The sequence below is a fragment of the Lontra canadensis genome, unplaced genomic scaffold, assembly GCF_010015895.1.
Source record: "Lontra canadensis isolate GAN:19392208 unplaced genomic scaffold, GSC_riverotter_1.0 scaffold30, whole genome shotgun sequence".
In the NCBI taxonomy this organism is placed as follows: Eukaryota; Metazoa; Chordata; class Mammalia; order Carnivora; family Mustelidae; genus Lontra; species Lontra canadensis.
This window is the reverse complement of record NW_022631024.1, coordinates 9,591,779-9,610,776: the sequence shown is the minus strand read 5'-3', so window position 1 is coordinate 9,610,776 and position 18,998 is coordinate 9,591,779. Positions and strand designations below refer to the sequence as shown.

Sequence of the window (18,998 nt, the reverse complement as noted above, 5' to 3'; positions counted from 1 at the left end):
AAAAAATGTACTAAAATGTACCAGAGATGACAATTCCTTTAAAGAGATTAGGAAGACCTGTCTTACCAAATTCTCTTTTATTGCTTTGGACACTTTCAACATAGCTTGACAGTAGCAGTTTGAAATATGTCTTTAGAACTCCATCTACCTAAGACAGGGGAATGGGGGGGGGCGGGGGGACAGGGACCAGGCAACCAGTTTCAGAATATTGTTTCTGAACACCTTCCTTCACTATCTGCTGGTTTCCTGTCTTGGGAGCAGAAATGTCCTATGGATAAGGAGCTTCTCTACTAGAGGACTACAGCCATTTCTTTCTAGGGAGCAAACATATGACAACAGAATGGGTCTCCCTGGTCCACATACAGGTTAGAGAATGAAGAGGTGGGGTGACTGCACAGCTTTCTTCAGCACCATAGTCCTGTCATTAGTCTTGCACTATGGGAATGGATTGGGGGCTGGGATGGTGGTGGGAAACCCATCCCACCAGTATCTCCTGAGCATCTATTACACACACAGAATTGTGTTATACACTAGGGAAACAATGTGGGCAAAAAAAGACACTTTTTTTGTCCTTTATGAAACCTGTGTTCTAGTGTTCCCTAACTCTCCCATGGTCTGTTATTGGTCCTTATCTTAGTTAACTACTGTTACTAGAGCCCCTCTGAACTCCTCAATTCCACTGAAAAATGTATGCCTGCCATAGATTAGAACTAGACATTAGTCTAGATGTTAACCTTTAGCTGGGCCCAAACTTTGTAAAAGGCAGATACTCTTTAAAATCTGCAGCACTGAGATTCAGCATTTGACCATTCTCTGGCTGCAAAAAACCAGAGTGTCTTTCTCAATTCATGGTGGGTTTTGTTTTTATTGTTGAGTTTAAGGGGAGAAGAGTTCTCTAAACTATTACTTGCTCTTCCATCTTGAGCAGCATTGACTTAGAAGGTAAACTACAAGTCTCAAGACTACCAGTTATAGAGCAGACAGTCTCAAACAGTGAGAACAATTCTATCTTTCCCAGCTTTAACATATAACTTAAGTTGGTTCTGCAGGAAGACTTCAAATTGTATCTCTAACTTCTCCCAAAACAGTATATGTGCTTTCTCTGCACTTCAAAATGCTTTATGTGAACTAAATGCACCAAGATGATTACAGAATAGAGCTCAGAATGCTAACTTTCAGAACAGGACAAAGATCCTCCTTGCCTATTTCTAGATGTTTGACCTTGGGCAAATTCCTTTTTCTGAGATTCCATTTCCTTATGTGCAAAATAAAGATAATAGAAATCTCATTTTTCAGAATTTTTGTGAGGATTATATAAACAAAATATTATTCTACTTTAAACTAAGTACCTACCTACCATATATTAAGCATCTAGTAACTGGTGGCCATTAATATTAGACATGGGAAAAGTGAAAGTTACAGGGTACAATGGGAATTGGAAAGTAAGGGCCGGCTCTAACTTGAAAAAAGTACATTTAACCATTAGTATATATTTCTTTTAACCCAATTATTCTTGCCACCTCTAGGCCTTTGTTAATGCAATTTCTTAGCCAGAAATACCCAGACCTGCCCATTTATCTCTTGCACTTTAAAAGTTCCAGCTCAAAAACTACTCTTCATGATGTCCTACCACATCTCCCCAAAATAAAAAATGGATGTGCCTCTATGAATTTCCAGACACTTTCTGTGAACCTCACATACACACATGCTTCATATGACCTTCTACCATAATCAGCTTTTCTCCCTCTTTACAAAAATAAAAAGTCCTGCTACAAAATTATAGGTTAGAAAATATCTCCCAAACTTTTGCTTTTCCTGTGCTCCTTCTCTCCACTTCTCATGTCTATACAGTAGCTTTTAACAGAGACTGACAGATTAGTTAATGGATATAACCATGAAAAAAAAAAAAGAAGAAAAAAAGAGAGGTGGTTGATTCCTAACGTTTATCAGCGTGAAAATCCAATACTATACATACATGATTTGTATATTTAAATACTCATATTTTATGAAAGAGTCATGTGTGGAAGCTGCATTTTGGCAAGTGAAACTATCCCTGTAAAATGAATCAGTTGAAATGGGAACATTTATTTAGGTGGAAGCTATGTCAAGTTTGCTCTAAAAATGTGTTGATACACTAAGCTAGCACATGCTGATTCTTAAAAAAGGTACTAATTATAAATCTAATTTTTTCCAACTTGATTACAGTTATCTTAAAGAAGGTCCTGTGCTCATCATTTTCAAATCTCCCATAATCCTTTGCATACAGTACACTCTCATAGGTATTTACTAAAAGAATTCCAAATGCTATGTCACAGTTATCAATTCCCTGATAAACTTATAATGGTGTGCATGGTATACCACCCCATAATAGAAATTAAGCTCTCCCTACAATTTACCTTCCTCTTCATCATCTTCTGGAGGAGAGGGTATCATTGAACTCTGAGATCCAGACTGTGGCAGGCGAATTGAGGGACTGGCTGTAGTTTTCCTCCTCTCTCTCTCTGATTCACTTTCCAAGCACACAACTTCGTATAAAGTGTCAGTATTGTTCTTTCTCTCCTTCTGCTTTATCTTGAAGATGAAAAAATGTTATTTACTAAGTGGTACAATTATTTTTTAATTGATAACTACACTTCTGATTTCATACTGGATTAGAGAAAAAAAAGGTATTACTTTGAATGACTACACTAAATGTAACTTTTTTTTTTCTTTTTTAAAGATTTTATTTATTTGACACAGACAGAGACAGTGAGAGAGGGATAGGGTTAGAACAGCAGGCTCCCTGCTCAGCACCGGGCTCGATTTCAGTACCCCCTGGATTATGACTTGAGCCAGAGGCTCAAGAACTGAGCCACAGAGGCACTCCTAAATGTAACCTTTTCTAAATAGAAAAATATGTTTAGACTTAAAAATCCAGAAGAAAATGGGTTAGGAGGACTCTAATTCTGCAGTTTTACTTACTGTCATCATATATGCAGCTACCAGTATTTAGTAAGTGTTAGCAATCTATAGCTTCCTAGTTACTTTAAGGTGTCCTTCAAGGTTTCCTACAAGCAACTACCCATGAGGAGAGTGCCTGGGTGGCTCAGTCAGTTAAGCATCTGCCTTCGGCTCAGGTCATGATCCCACGGTCCTGGGATCAAACCCTGCATTGGACTCTCTGCTCAGCAGGAGTCTGCTTCTCCCTCTGGCCCTCTGTCTGCTCATGCTCTCTCTCACCCATGAGCTTTGTATCAAATAAATAAAAACTTAAAAAAAAATAAACTATCCCTGAGAAAATGTTTTTTATTTTATATTTTTTTAGAGAACTAGAGAGGATGGGGAAGGGCAGAGGGAGAGAGAGAGAATCTTAAGCAGGCTCCACACCCAGTGCTGAGCCCAATGAAGGGCTCATCGTGACTCTGACTGAGATGATCTAATAAGCTGAAAAGAAGAGTCAGATGCTTAACTGAATGATCTACCCAGGGGCCCGGAAAAAAAAATGTTTTAAAATATTCTAAGACAGTTTAGAGACTCTCTTTAGAGAGTCCTTTTATTTCCATGCTTCTTCCCACTCCTTTATCTTAATTAAAGCAATGTAGAGAATGTTCTTCAACTGAAAGTTACAACTGGGGGTCAGAAGGAGAAGGTGAGTGGTAGAAAAGAGATTAATGAAATCCACAAAAATTTTGTATCTCAAATTGGTTTGCATTCTGAGGCAAACACGTAGCAGTTTGAACTCACCTAAATTAAAAATTAAGAACCAAGAATATAAAACTTTTCCAGCACCAAATTTAAATATATTAATACACCACATTATAGCCAGCTTATTAAGAAGGAGGGAAAAGAGTGAAATACAGAGCAGGACAAAATGGCAGAATTACAGGAAAAGATACAAAGACAACTAGAAATGTGGCTACATCAATAAGAAAGATGTATAAGCACAAAGTAAAAATACAAGAGATGGGGATTAAAAGGTTCATGAGGTACAGAAGTATCAGGCAGAGTAGATTTTATCATCTGAATGTTCATGCAGGTTTTTGAAAAAATTATACCAATCTTGGAAGACCAAATTAGTGGCAACATGTACTTTCGATATCATCCTGAAGCACTGCTTAATACTGGAGTTGGTAAACCTTTATGTAAAGGGCCAAAGAGTAAATATTTTAAGCTCTATGGGCAACCAGTCTGTCACAACTACTCAACTCTGCCATGATGGTGCAAAATCACCTACAGACACTAAGTGAGTGTGACTATATTCCAAAAGAACTTTATAAAAACGAAGGCCAGGCCAGATTTGACCCATATTTTGCCAATTTTGTTTTAACGTGCCCACCTAAGGATTAATTTTCTAGATGAATAAACGATTTTGACTTAGCTACTTAATACTAAAGACTCAGACTCTATGAAACTATATATTAACCTACAGATGTGTCCAATAGATAGGCAAATGATTTCTGTCCAGTAGAAAAGATATCCCAAACTTACCTATAAGATAGTAGTCAGTTTTATTTCTGACCTAACAATCTTGTTCTAACATTTTTTCTTTTTTTTTAAGGAAGGACTGTATCAACTCAAGTTCCTCAAATATGTAGAGCAAAATACTGGCTCCCTCATTACTCAATGAATTGAATTAAAATCTATGACATATGTTTATTCTAAATTTATAATTATGATTTTTAACTTTTAAGTATTATACTTTGATAAAAGAATAGGATTTCCTTTTTTCATTCATTATAAATTACTATCTGAAACAGTTAATTACTATCTAAAAGAGTTCAAAGATCAATAGTGTTTTACTCAAAAAACAAAAAAATTCTCAGACCATTTGGAAAAAGATTCAATCAGACACATACTTTATACCATATACCAGAATAAAACACTAATGAATCAGAGATCTAAAAGTAGAAAAACAAAAACATATAAGTAATAGAAGAAAATGTGTATATTTCTTTATTATTGGGTGTAGGGAAAGTATTTCTGACTCAAAATCCAGAAGCTTTAATGGGAAAAACTTGATAAATTCAAGTACATAAAAATAAACTATATGGCAAAAAAGCTGAAAAGACTCTTCATAATTTAAGTCACAAGACAAATGACAAACCAGAAGAAATATTTGCAATTTATATCTCAAAGAGTTAATCTCGCAAATACAGAAAGAGCTTCTAAAAACTAAAAGGAAAAAGGCCAAAACCAAAAAGCCAAAAATATGAAAAGACAGTTTAGAGAAAACAAGGAAAATTACCCTTAAACATATGAAAAAAAAGGGGCTTGTTTTCGTTCATCAAAGGATAAATTAAGACTACAATCAGATCCTTAAGTTTAACAACATACCCTTGACAAGCCTATGGAGAAGCAGGTACTTTCATATCCTGTTCATCCCTATGATTACAACAGTGAGAAAGGGAAATCTGGCAAATATAACAAAATTACATATGCAAAATTATTTACTCTAAGATGCACTTTCATTAAATCAAAACAACTTATGCACAAGGTTCTATACTACAACATTATTTGGAAGAGCAAATGATTTTTAAAATCCAAAAATCTATCAATAGAGGACAATTAAAAAATCATAAATCATGATTCATCCAAACAACAAAGTACTATGTAGCCATTAAGAATGAGGAAGATCTCTAAAGAGGCACCTGGGTGCTCAGTTGGTTAAGCTACTGACACTCTGATTTTGGCTGATCTCAGAGTTGTGAGATCAAGCCCCATGTCCATCTCTCAGCTCCATCCATCTCTGCGCTCAGCAAGAAGTCTGCTTGTCCCTCTCCCTCTGCTCTTCCCCCTGCTCTCTCCCTCCCTCATATATAAATAAATAAAATCTTGAAAAACAAAAAAGGTGTAGGACAGTACATAGGCTAGTTTGTATTTAAAAAGGGAGTTAAGAAATATATGAGTATTTTATTACTTTCACAAAAAGAAATACTGGGAAGATAACCCAGAAACCACTAATAATGGTTACTTATGGGTTTAGATGGAGAAACATGAATTAAAGTTAAGATTTCTGAGTACATTTTTACATAATCTTGACTTTTTTATCACTGTATTTTAAATACTCAAAAACTTAAACCAAAAAGGAAAAAAAGACCCAAAGACCCCAAATTGAAAATATGGAAACAAATGAACCTAACTATATGTCAAATGGTAACATAACTATAATGGAAAAGAATTTTTTTCCAATTAACTTTTGAACATATCACTCATTTTATAATCTTACTGGAACATGTTCAAAGGGCGAAAAAAGTTCCATAAAATCTTAAACTTCACTCAATAGTTTCATTATTAACTGTAATACTGACATTTTTGGAATGAATACCAACAAATGGGAATTTGAAACTGTACAGACACAAATAATTTCATATTATATACATCCATTTTTGTTGTATCTACATATTGCAGGTATATTAATAAATGTTTTTCCCAAAACTTAAGTTCAGAATATACTAAATATTCTGGAAACCTTTTCATTTAGATGTTTACATACTGATTTTCATATGCTGATACTAAAATATGCATCTTATTTCCAACTGAAAGAAGTTTGTACAACATAAGTTGTACACAAATTGCAGTGTGGCATCATCTATATTTTAGAAATGGTACAAGTTTATTAATGAATGCTTAATTACCCCATCAGTAACTATATTAATATATGTTTGTCCTCACTGAAATTTTAAGTAATTAAAATCTGTATTTCAAAAACAAATATAATAGTACCTTTTCTTAACATTTTACAGGCTTATAAAGATTTTGTTATAAATATGCTAGGAGCAATAAAAGATCTGTATTCAGGGTGTTTCCTGCAATACTGTCATTTTTTAATTTTTTGATAAAGTAGGATAAAGCAAATAAATATATTACAGTTACTGTATTTAAGATATTCAATATTAGAAACATATATAAATGTAGAAGAAGAAAACCCCGCAATGTGAAATTATTATTGAAAATATGTGAATGAACTCAAGTGATTGAGGGAAGGATCATCAATGCTAAAGGATGCTAAAACCAGTAGTTAGAAAGTTGTTGAGGAACAGGGTATTTGGAAGTTGCCAAAGAACCACCCCAAACATTACTTGCTAAATGCAAAGAGAAAACTACTTTTACAAAGGAGAAATCCAGGGGTCACCACCTGAACCCAGTGATCACACTTCTCAGGAATACCGGAATACCACGGTATCATGTGTCTCCTGATTTAGCCGTAGAAGATCTCTAGTACAGAGAGCATTTCCGTATTTTTTACCTTGAGAGGCAAAGTGGGTTACGGCATACGTGTGCATGGCACACACACGTGCACACATATGCGCACAAATACACACCCCCTCCCAAAGAGAAATAAGAGGCTCAGGTTTCTAACATGGTTATACTATAACTTGCCCATGTGATGCTGGCCACATACTTAGTCTTATAGTCATCATTTATAAATGATATAGAAATCATTTATAAAATAATTTCATAAAAGATTCTAAGACACCTTCTCTTTGGCAATAAAATTCTGTAATTCTATAGTTTTAAGAATGCTTAGCTGCTCTTAAATTCACTTTATGTTACTGTTGGGAAACCTAGTCTTCAGACCAGTTTCTTCCACTTCTACTAAACAATATTCTGAATATTAAAATCCAAGAGAACGATTTATTTATTTATTTATTTAAGTAAGTAAGTAAGTAAGTAAGTAAGCAAGCAAGCTCCACGACCAGTGCAGAGCCCAATGCGGGGCTTGAACTCATGACGCTGAGATCAAGACCTGAGCTGAGACCAAGAGTCAGACATTCAATCAACTAAGCCACCTAGGTGCTTCTTTCCCCACTAATTTTCAAAGTTTCTTCTCTAATATGATGCCATCTTCATATAATAATACTCACAGGTGGGTAGGCTTCCAGGCTAAAGAGGAGTTATAGAGTCATCAGATAATTTTAGTGATAGGAAAAAGAATCAATTTTTAAACATGTATTAAAAAAATTTCTATAATTATTTTTCCCATATTGATAACAGAAACTATATGCTGTATATTTAAAAAATTTGGTCTGCACCACTATTTCCTTTTTAGTCTGATGAGAACTGCAAAAGGGTTAAAATTTTAAATTCTCCTTAATTTAAGTAAATCCTATGTGTCTATGAAAAGAATCCTGACTGAGAACTCTTAGAAGGCTCAGGTATGCATCTTGTTCACACAACATTCCATAAAATCAATTTTACATCTTTGGATCTATAAAAATGAAAATACTATCTTCACTGGATCGCTATAAAAATTACACAACAGAAAAAGTCAAAGTAGCTAGTACAGTGATGGCCACAGTAGGCTCTCAACCACTGTAGTTATTACTTTTTAATACCATAAATATAAAGAAGGGAATAAACTTAGTTTATTATGTTACAAGAAATGAGATTAATAGTCCTCTAAGTGCGTTAAGACAGCAACAAGTTGCTTAAATTCTTCACACTCTCTCTCTTCTTTCCTATTCCCTACCCCTCACAAAATTCCCCCCCCCAGCCCCCAAAATAAGACTTACCCAAATAAGGAGAAAAATGAAAGATTATTCCCAGGAATTCCTTGCCCTCTTCCTAGCTTCCACATATAAACTTCTGCCTTTTGCAAAGAAAATATTGACAAGTTGGCCTATGTTTAGCTTGTAACCTTAACAGAGTCTAGAGTAGACTACTGGATTAGGTCTCAGGTATATGTGGCTACTTGACCCCGCCTAAGTCATTTATTAGCCAACTTAGATATATTATTTTAGACCAAACCACAATAAATAATATTCCTGGAAACTCATGCAGTCTTTGAATATAAGGCTGTATAAGATCTAAAGGGAAAAGAGAGATCAAAGGAATCTTATTTATGTTCACTAAGATTAAAAAGACAGAACTCTCTAATTAAAGAGAATATGTTTTCTTACATACAAATTTGTACTAAAATTATGGAATTAATTTCTATTTATCATCTCTTACTCTAAACAATTAAGAATCATCCCTACTCCCTAAACTTTTAAAATAATACCCGTAAACTGGTTTTCTTTCTGAAGTGTTGTTCTTCTGGGGCTGATCCACTAATAAAAACTAATGTTGTTCTGATTTCATGTCTTAGTATTTTTTTAAAAAGTAGGCTCCATTCCCACTGTGGAGCCCAACACAAGCCCAAACTCATGACCCTACGATCAAGACCTGAGCTGAGATCAAGAGTCAGATGCCTAACTGACTGAGCCACCCCGGCATCTCAATGACTTGATATTTTTAATTCTTTCTCTGCTTCACTAAGGTTCCACAGTCCCTCTCTATAACAGCTAAAATACATGAAGAACATACCATATGCCAAATGTGTTATACAGTTTCTCACTTAATGTCACAATAACACTATGAGGAAGATTCAATCACTGCATTCTACACTTGAGTACACAGGCTCACAGAGTTGAAGGTACTTGCTAGTCAGTGGTAATAATCCCATTTTCTGATTCCAAAGCAAACATCTAGTTGATAACCCTATCCTAATCCTTTTCTGCTGCCACAGTGATGTGCTGGGAGAACAGTGCTGGAGCCCAGGTTTACTTTCTGTCTCCTAAGACAACATGGAAGAGAAATCTCTATTCCTCTTCTGTTTGCCACCTTTCTCTAACTATAACCAAAAAGGCTAACTTGAAAACATTGGAACTAAAATATTTATTGCTATCAGAAAGAATACTCAAGTAAACCCACAAGCAACACTGTAATTTTGTAAAACCGAAAATCAAAGTTACATGTCAATAAAAATCAATTCAACAAATATTTATAGAGAACTACTATGTTTTAGATGCTTGGATAAATCAGTGAATAAGGCAGATCAGGAATACTGTCTTAGTAGAGGTTTCTTTTATTTTTAAACAGGTTTTGTTTTTTTTTTAAGATTTTATTTATTTATTTGACAGAGAGAGAGAGATCACAAGTAGGCAGAGAGGCAGGCAGGGGGTGGGGGGGGGGAGCAGGCTCCCCGCTGAGCAGAGAGCCCGATGCAGGGCTCAATCCCAGGACCATGGGCTCATGACCCAAGCTGAAGGCAGAGGCTTTAACCCACTGAGCCACCCAGGCGCCCAGTAGAGGTTTCTAACAGGGAAAACAGATAATAAGCAAAATAAAATTTATTATGTTGTATGCTAGAAGTTAAGAGCAGACAAACTGCAGTGTTACATGTGGCAGTCAGGCATTACTAAGATGTCAATCTAAGCACAAATTTATTGAAGATAAGGACTTGAAAAAGGTGAATAATAGCAAGTGAGAAACTGGAAGAGCATTTAAGGCAGAAGAAACAGTTAATAGCGGAAGGCCCTGAGAGCATGGCAAGAGAAGAAGCAGCAAGGAAGAAGAGCATTAAGAGAGAAATTAGTTCATGACACAACAGACAGTAGACCATATAGTGTCTTAAAAGCCACAGAAAGGACTCTTGCTTTTATAGAGTAAAATAGGTTTAAAGAGTTATAAGGAGAAAAGTGATATGATCTGATCTTAGGTTGCTGTGTTGAGAATATATGGCAGGGGGGGGTTGCACAAAAAGAAACAGGGAGCTGTGAAGAGGCTACTACAGTAACTCAGGTAAAGGTGACAATTCAAATAAGATTAGTGTAATTTAAGTGCTAAGAAGCAGCCAGAATATGATTGATTTTGATAGTAAACAGAATTTCCTGACAGACTGGATAAGGGGTGTGAAAAATCAAAGTAAAATTCTCAGTGACAATTAGGAGAAGATGTCCATGAACTGAGACAGTGAAGAGAGGTACGGAGAGCATTTTAGGGGTTGAGAGTGGAGGACCGAGGTAAATCTGAGATATCCTGAAGGCTAAGTGAAAGGTTAAGGAAGGGGAGAGTGATCATTTGCTCAAAGGCCAAGGACTATGAAGACTCTGACTGACCACCAGATTTAGCAATTTAGGTCACTATGGAATTGAATTTTTTTCAAGAAGTTCTGATACAAAGGAAAGCCCCCCCCTCCAAAAAAGGGGGGTAAGTAGTGGGGCATCTGAGCCAAGAAAAACTAAAAGAAGGAAACACAGATTTCATCTGCTGCTCACCACAGGTAAAATAGAGTGTAGAATTTGTAGAAATTAACTGACAGATTTTTTTTTTAAACTGATACTCAAAAGAGACCAGAACATAACAGACCATAAAAATCTACTATTAAAAAATGTCTAACATATCTAACATATCCAAAATTGCTAGACAAAGAAACAGAAAAATGTGACTCACCAGACATTAGAATTAGCAGTTAAGGATTTTTAAAGTAGCAGTATTATAATTATGCTCAAGGATGTAAGAGAGAATCTTCTTGAAAGAACAAAGAGGAAATCTCATAAGAAAACAGAAACTATAAAAAAGAACCAAATGGACATTCCAGAAATAAAAAGTTCAAGACCTGAAATTAAAAAAAAAAACAGAAACAAAACTTAATTGAATGAGCTTAATAAAAAATTGGGGATGATGAAAGGGGCAAGCCAACTTTAAGACATGTCAAAAGAGAGTTAAAATGATATCCCACCTGAAGAAAAAACAGAAAAAAAAAAAAAAAAAGATTTAAAAAAACAGAGGGGTGCCTGGATGGCTCAGTGGATTGAGCCCCTGCCTACGGCTCGGGTCATGATCTCAGGGTCCTGGGATCAAGCCCCGCACTGGGCTCTCTGCTCAGTGGGGAGCTGGCTTCCTCCCCTTCTCTCTGCCTGCCTCTCTGCCTACCTGTGATCTCTGTCAAATAAATAAATAAAATCTTTAAAAAACAACACAAAACAACCAGACTAAAATATATGCAAGTGGAATCTTAGGAGAGAAAAAAAGAGATGGGGCAGGAAAAAAGGTAGAAAGAAATAACAAACCAAAATAAAAAAATCAAGAAATTTTAAAAAAAGGGGGGGGATGGGGAGGAAATTGTAGGAAGGGTTTTTTAGCCCCCCCTTTTTTTAAGATTCAGAAAGAAAAAAAAAAGAAAGAAATAATAGACCAGATTTTCCTCAAAATTGGTAAAACGAAACAAAACAAAACAAAAATTGAAAAATTCGAGAAGTTTGGGGCACCTGGGTGGCTCAGTAGGTTAAGTGTCTGCCTTTGGCTCGGGTCATGAACCCAAGGTCCTGGGATCCAGCCACACATTGGGCTCCCTGCTCAGTGGGGAGTCTGCTTCTCCCTCTCCCACTCCTCCCTCTCTCATTCTGTGTCAAATAAATATATAAAAATTCAAGAAGCTCAACAAACCCAAGTGAGACAAAGAATACCATGCCTAGGCACATCATATTTAAATGTCTGAAAATCAAAGATAAAAAATAATCTTAAAAGCAGCTAGGAAAAAGTGACTCATTCCATACAGAGAAATAGTATCAATAAATGCACCCTAACTTCACATCAAAAACAATGCGTCAGGAGACTAAGATGACATCTTTAAAGTGCTAAAAGAAAAAAAAATGTCAACCCAGAATACTACAGCCAACGAAAATATCCCACTGGAATGAAGGTGAAATAAAACCATGTTCGGATAAAGAAGTCTAAGAGTTATAGGACTTTAGTACATGGACACCAGAAGAAATGTTAAAATAAGTTCTCCAGATTGAAGGCAAGTAAGATCAGACAAGAACCTGCTTCTTTAGGAGGAAATGAAGAGAAAAAGAAATGATAAATAGGTGGGTAAAAATAAAAGACATTTCTTCTCTTAATATGTTTAAAATACACATGACTGTTTAAAGATAAAAGTGACAACTTAGCTTCATGATAAATCAGCCTCAAAAATAGTTTCTCCTTTATCTACCTCCCTCCCATATTTATAAAAAAGTGTAGTACCTGTTTTAGTTTCAAAAAGAAATTTTCAGTAGTACTACGTTTGCTGAAGGGCCAGAATAATCTTTCATTAGGTGAGCAAACGCGGACTTTTGTCTCTATGAGAAATCGAACAGGCTCCTGTACTTCTGTTATTACCAAATCAACAGCTGTGGTCATAAACAGCACTTTATCTAGAGAGAGAGGTGGGGAGAAGCAAATAAAAAAATGGAAATATATTTGCTCATACAATTAATGTAAAATTAGTTACTTTTCTCACAAACTTTCAAGATAGCTTAAGGTAATCCATTAATTAAATCAAAATCTAAAGTAATCAGATACATGGCTGTTTTGAAAACTCTTTTTCTATACTGAGAATTCTTTGCTTGGGTAGACTCCTTGGAATTAGTGACGGCATTATATAAAAGTTTATGAAATGTTCTGTCAAATTGATTTGCAAAAGTGGCATATGGCCTCTTCATGCCACTCTCACCAACAGTGGGGATTCTCAACTTTTAAAATCTTGGTTAACTTATCCATTTATCTATAGTGCTATGAGTAACAAGAAAAAAATGAAGGGGAAAAAAATAAACGCTCAATAGGAGGCACCAGTTATGCAAATAATGTTACATTATAAGGAGAGAATATTATGCAGCCACTAAATGACATTCAGAAACAGTAGGAAATAATTTGAAAAAGGCGGTTTCTGCAAAAGAGTATCTGAAAAGCTACATAAGAAACTGGTCCCTATGGTCCCCTTGGGGTAGGGCCCTGAGGACCATGGTAGATTCTTACTTTTCCCTCCATATCCTTTTAATTTTTAATCATATGTGCATATATTATCTTTCCACAAAAATAAAATTTAGAATTCTGTATATAAGTAAGTACACGAATAGAAAAGGAAGCAGGGAAGTGAAAAATTAAGAGACAGGAGGGAAAAATAAGGGGGGAATGATACTTTGTTTATAGGTCAAATTTAATAAACTCAAAGACCTATAACAAATTCTTTGGTTTCACCAGAATTAAAGAAAATACTGATATTTGTCAAATAAGTGGTCCTAAGGTTTGGGTATCTTTTGGGACTCAAATTTCTGTTCGTGATATCAGCAATCTGCATCACCTTTAGGAGTTTCCTCATTTACAACTTGAAAAGGTAGAGATTTTGGATTCCAGCTCCCAGTGATAACATAGGACTTTCCATCTGAACTTTTGCCCATAGATTCCTAAAGAGTAAAGACAAACATTAATGCCAAAATAAAGTAACAACAGCTAATTCCCATTTTGCTGCCTTTAAAAGAATAGGAGTCATAAAAATATAAGAATATGAAAGAGGGTCAGATATTTTTAAAACAAAAATATATGTGAATGAGACTGCAGTTAAAATAAAAGATATGCCAATTATTTATGCAATCGCTCCTGAAAAATTATGAAGTAAATGCTTAGAAATCATATCAAACTACAAATTCAGAGAAACTTACCACCTGAATCTATGCTGAATGCTTCTGTCAAGTGCATAATTATCACATAAATTTCAGTTTTGAAAATAAAGATTTTCATAATAGCAACAATACTACTACTACCTATATTTATAAAACTCATGATAGTCTGTAAATACTTCTCTCGTGAACCTTCTCTTTGATTCCAACTTCAACTTTAAATTATAAACAAGGATTATTCACTATCGTACAGTGAAGAAACTGAGGCTGAGACTAAATAGGTCTAAGGTCAGACTAGTAGATATCAAGTCAGAAATGAGGAAATTCCTTATCTTTGTTTACTGCTACTGCAGCTCATAAGAACACCTTCATAAAAGTCCTTTACCATCAGATTCAGGTCAGATAAAGTGAACCCTTTATCAAGGAAATAGTGTATAACCTTAAAATGAAAAGCAAGTCTTACCAAATCTAACAAGTGCATGTCACTATTTCGTACATCTTTTCCTGGGCTAAGGAGAAGACCAAAACACCTACAAAGAAAGAACAGGCATAAATTTGCAAAGAAGATAATATTAAAAAAAGATGTTTAAACTAGGTCATTTAAAATTCTTATTGATGGATAAAGGACACATTAAAATTATCAATAAACTAGTATTGCCCAAATAACCTTACTTCTTTAATTTACATAAACAAATTCTACGTATCTTTCATTATCACATAGCGAAAGTCAGCATATTAGCTGAAGATTTATAGGCGTTAATTCAAAGTGAACAAAGTATTCACTTCAATAACCCAAAGAATTCCCCAGAGAACAAAATTCTTCCAAATACATTTTTGAATACAGTATATGGTTACTCCACTGAATTAATAAAAACCAGAATTTATATTTAAGCTGAATTAACTAAAAATGTTTACCTTTCAATGGCCAGCTCTTTATTAGTTGTTTGTTGCACATAGATGACAATTTTCTTATCAGTTCCTTGGCGAAGTTTAAAGCACTGTCTGTCCTTCTCTTTAGGAACTGCACTGTAGAACAGCATGTTTCATTAATTTTGCAAAGTATTTTCTTGTGACATATACTAGAACAACTTCCCTCGAATCTAGGATTCTTTTCTATGCCTGGTTTTCAAGTCATAACAGAAATTTAAAAATCATCATCAACCTCTTCAGTGAAAATATTATCATTACTGTATATAATCCATTAAACAATTTATAACAGCTAGAAAAAACTGATATGCTCCCTAAAATGTGGCTTTAATTTCTTAATTTTCTGTAGTTGTTAAGTTAGATATCTATAAAGCATGTAGCATGGCATCTAGCACATAGGTACTAAAAAAAAAAGTTAATTTTCTTTCAACTTAGTCACTTTTTATAAATAATTACCGCCTTATTTGTTTAAATATGTAATAAAAAATAATCATAGATCTTTTGAATTTCTAAACAAGGTACCTTCAAAAAATAACAGAGATAAGGAAAATATGGCCAACAGTCAGCTGTTGCTTAGTGTTTCCCTTAAGCAGTGATAACCTTATTATTCACCCGTGCAATAACTATAAACATAATACTAAGGATATAGTTAAACATCTACTTAAGAAAAAAATTGAAAATATCCTTAAAATTAGAATTTACCAAAGTAACCCCCTACTCTCCCACACACCACTTTCTCTGGCTCCTCTGTTCTCAAAAGCAAACATCTGCCAATGGCAATCTGCCAAAGTGCAGCAAATAGGAATTATATCTTGGTACTGTACAACTTTAAAATAATAATGGCAGCAGAACCATTAAAAGGTACTATAAAAGGCTCAATGAGATTTCCAGGTACTGACTCAAAGTAAAAAGTGGCTCTGAAGATATAAAGTTAGTTTGAAGACCATCTGTACTTAGAGAATAACCAATTCAAAAACACTCTCTGAAACTCAGAATAAGAAAATCAAAGAATCTGGGTGCCTGGCTGGCTCAGTCAGTGACTGAGGGTTGATCTCAGGGTTGTTAAGTCTGAGCCCCATGTTGGGTGTAGAGATTACTTTAAAATAAAATCTTTAAAAAAAGAGAAGGAGAGAGAAAAGAAAAGAAAACTGAAGAATCTTAGCAAGGGAGTCCGGAAATGACAAACGTGCAAAGAAAAATGTCTGCATACCAAACTGTTAAACATTTGTGGCTGACAAAATTTTCACCTCTAAGAATATGTACACAGGTCTCAACTTTTAAATGATAAAAGATACACTAGTCTTTATATTCTGCAAATGCTGACACAGAAATAAATATAATCCCATCTCTTAGTAGTATTTAAGACAACAGCAAATACAAAGTTGTCTCTGGTGTCTTAAGTACAAGGAGAAGCCCTATTAACAGGAAACAGAGTGGAGACTGCAGGCAGTGAGGTGAACTTCAAGGAGATTATATTTCTAGTCTTGTCATCGTATCACTGAACAGATCCACCCCAATAATTTTACATTGACTTCCTATTATATAAATTACAATACTGAGATCCAGGTTTAACTTCCCCAGGCTTCTTTACTTATAAAACAAGGAAAGTATCAAATACCCAGCATATCTAATAGGGTTATATGGTAGAATAAGTAAGACAAAAAGTGCTCTGAATGTTATAAATGAAAACGTTCCATCTTCCTAAGGGCTAAGTTGAAAGTAGGTTTCTAATATTAATAATAAGAATTATACTTTTTCAGGGATGAAAAGAAGAGCATTAAGTCTTGTCACAGCATTTTATTTACTTTAGAGTAAAACCACAATCTATCTTGTGTTATGGTTACTTATTACACCTGTGTTTTTTGGATAGATGCTAAGTCATATGGGTACACCACTATATTGTGTTTTTAGTGAAATATAACGGACATACAACATTCTATTTATTTGAGGTGTATAACAATGTTTTGACATTTGTATATATTGTGAAATGCATCAAATTTTAATTATTCTATTCTGGTGAACATTTAATTTCCACCTTTTAATTTTACTATTACAAACAGTATTAAGGGGAACATCCATCTCGACAATTCTTTGGGTACCTCAATGATGTTTACAGAATCACTGGAAAAAAAACAGTTGGGTTTGGCCCATTCAAATCTGATAAAGAGATGCTAATTTTCAAGAAGTCACTATCACTATGATAGGGCTATACAACACTATTTTCTACCATACACAACAAATTCAATAGAACCACGTTAAAAAAAATAACAAAGCCCTGACAAATGCAAAGAGCAAAATGACCATCTAGGGATTTTTCATATAGCATCCCCTTGGTATGAGGGCGAACAGGATGTCTATGATTATGATCATTCTACCTTGAACATGCCTGAGTTAAGAAGCAGTTTAGTGCTTCTAAGAGATCTTAAACATTGTTCCTATTTGTAATTGAAATTTATAAAAGGTATCTACATAAATTTCTTTACAAAAGGGGAAAAATGGAGTTTAAAGAAACTTTTGTTTCTTAAAAAGGAAAAAAACTGTTACAAAGTTTAAAGATTATAATTTCCACTTCCTAGGGCCGGCATATATACTGTGGGAAGCAGCATATCCCAAAGTTGCCGTGCAAACAGAAATACAGCTATCGAGTGGGCACAGACCATAGTGTCTAATACTTCAGTGCACAAATCAAAGTTGAAGCTGCATTGTACATGAAATTGGCCACCAGATGGCATGATAATTCCAAAAGTCTTTGCAGGGAGACCAAGCGTTATCAGTTGCTCAAACAAACCAGTCATTGTGTTTTCTAATTTGAAAGCAAAATAGTAGAAAACATTCATATTTTAAGGTAATTTCATTTTACCCATTTTATGAGGTAATCATGAAGGAAAGAGACTCTGAATATGCAACTATCAATTATGATCCAAGAAGCACCTAATATGTGATAATGGGTTATAGAGGAAAAAAAAATCATCTGTGACTATAGTATTTTAAAGTTAGAAAGCACTTTAGAGTCTAGCCAACTTATTTTATAAGTAAGGAAACTACTGCCAGGAGATATAAAGAAACTTGGAAAAGTTCACAGTGTTAATAGTAGCAATAATTAAACTAAATCTAAGTATTTCTATTCTAGGGTTCTTTCCACTACTCAAAAGTATCATTTTACGTAAAAGCCCAAGCCAGTTATTTCTAACCCTATATGCAAGACTAAGACTTCAGACACAGACTTCATTTCTCCTCATCCAATGTGTTCAGATAAACTTTAATGGAAAAACTGATGTCATCAGCCTTAAGACTTTTAGATTATTAAAACAAATTAACCAGCCAAAAAGACCAAAGAACGAGCAAAACAAATGCAGCTACAAATCCAGCTTGCTTAACTACTGTCATATTTCATATCAGCAGTCAGCCGGTTACTTTGAGTCTAAAAGAACATAGTAACGTAACGTATTTCCCCATATAAAAGAATTTAATAGCTTTAAAATTCTTCAAATCTTGCCTCTTAAAAAGAGAAATGAAAAAAAAAACCAAACCAGTCCCATTCAGAGGACATGAACAGACATTTCTGCAAAGACATCTAGATGGCCAACAGACACATGATAAAGAGCTCACCATCACTCGGCATCAGGGAAATACAAATCAAAACCACAATGAGATACCACCTCACACCAGTAAGAATGGGTAAAATTAACAAGTCAGGAAACGACAGATGCTGGCGAGGATGTGCAGAAAAGGGGAACCCTCCCACACTGTTGGTGGGAATGCAAGCTGGTGCACCCACTCTGGAAAACAGCATGGAGGTTCCTCAAAGAGTTGAAAATAGAGCTACCCTACCACCCAGCAATCGCACTACTAGGTATTTACCCTAAAGATACAAATGTAATGATCCGAAGG

At 34.8% G+C, this 18,998-nt stretch overlaps 1 protein-coding gene across 7 annotated transcripts in view; it reads right to left on the bottom strand.

The window, feature by feature from the left end:
- The window catches only part of RABGAP1 (RAB GTPase activating protein 1), a 152,015-nt gene that overhangs the window by 86,451 nt on the left and 46,566 nt on the right, over window positions 1–18,998 (bottom strand). For all 7 annotated transcript variants that reach the window (XM_032865798.1, XM_032865797.1, XM_032865802.1 and 4 more), the window contains 5 exons: window positions 15,096–15,206; window positions 14,644–14,710; window positions 13,865–13,967; window positions 12,769–12,938; window positions 2,397–2,571 (listed from right to left, as the gene is read on the bottom strand). In XM_032865798.1, the coding sequence (XP_032721689.1) occupies window positions 2,397–2,571; window positions 12,769–12,938; window positions 13,865–13,967; window positions 14,644–14,710; window positions 15,096–15,206 (626 nt within the window). The remainder of the gene's footprint in view (window positions 1–2,396; window positions 2,572–12,768; window positions 12,939–13,864; window positions 13,968–14,643; window positions 14,711–15,095; window positions 15,207–18,998) is intronic.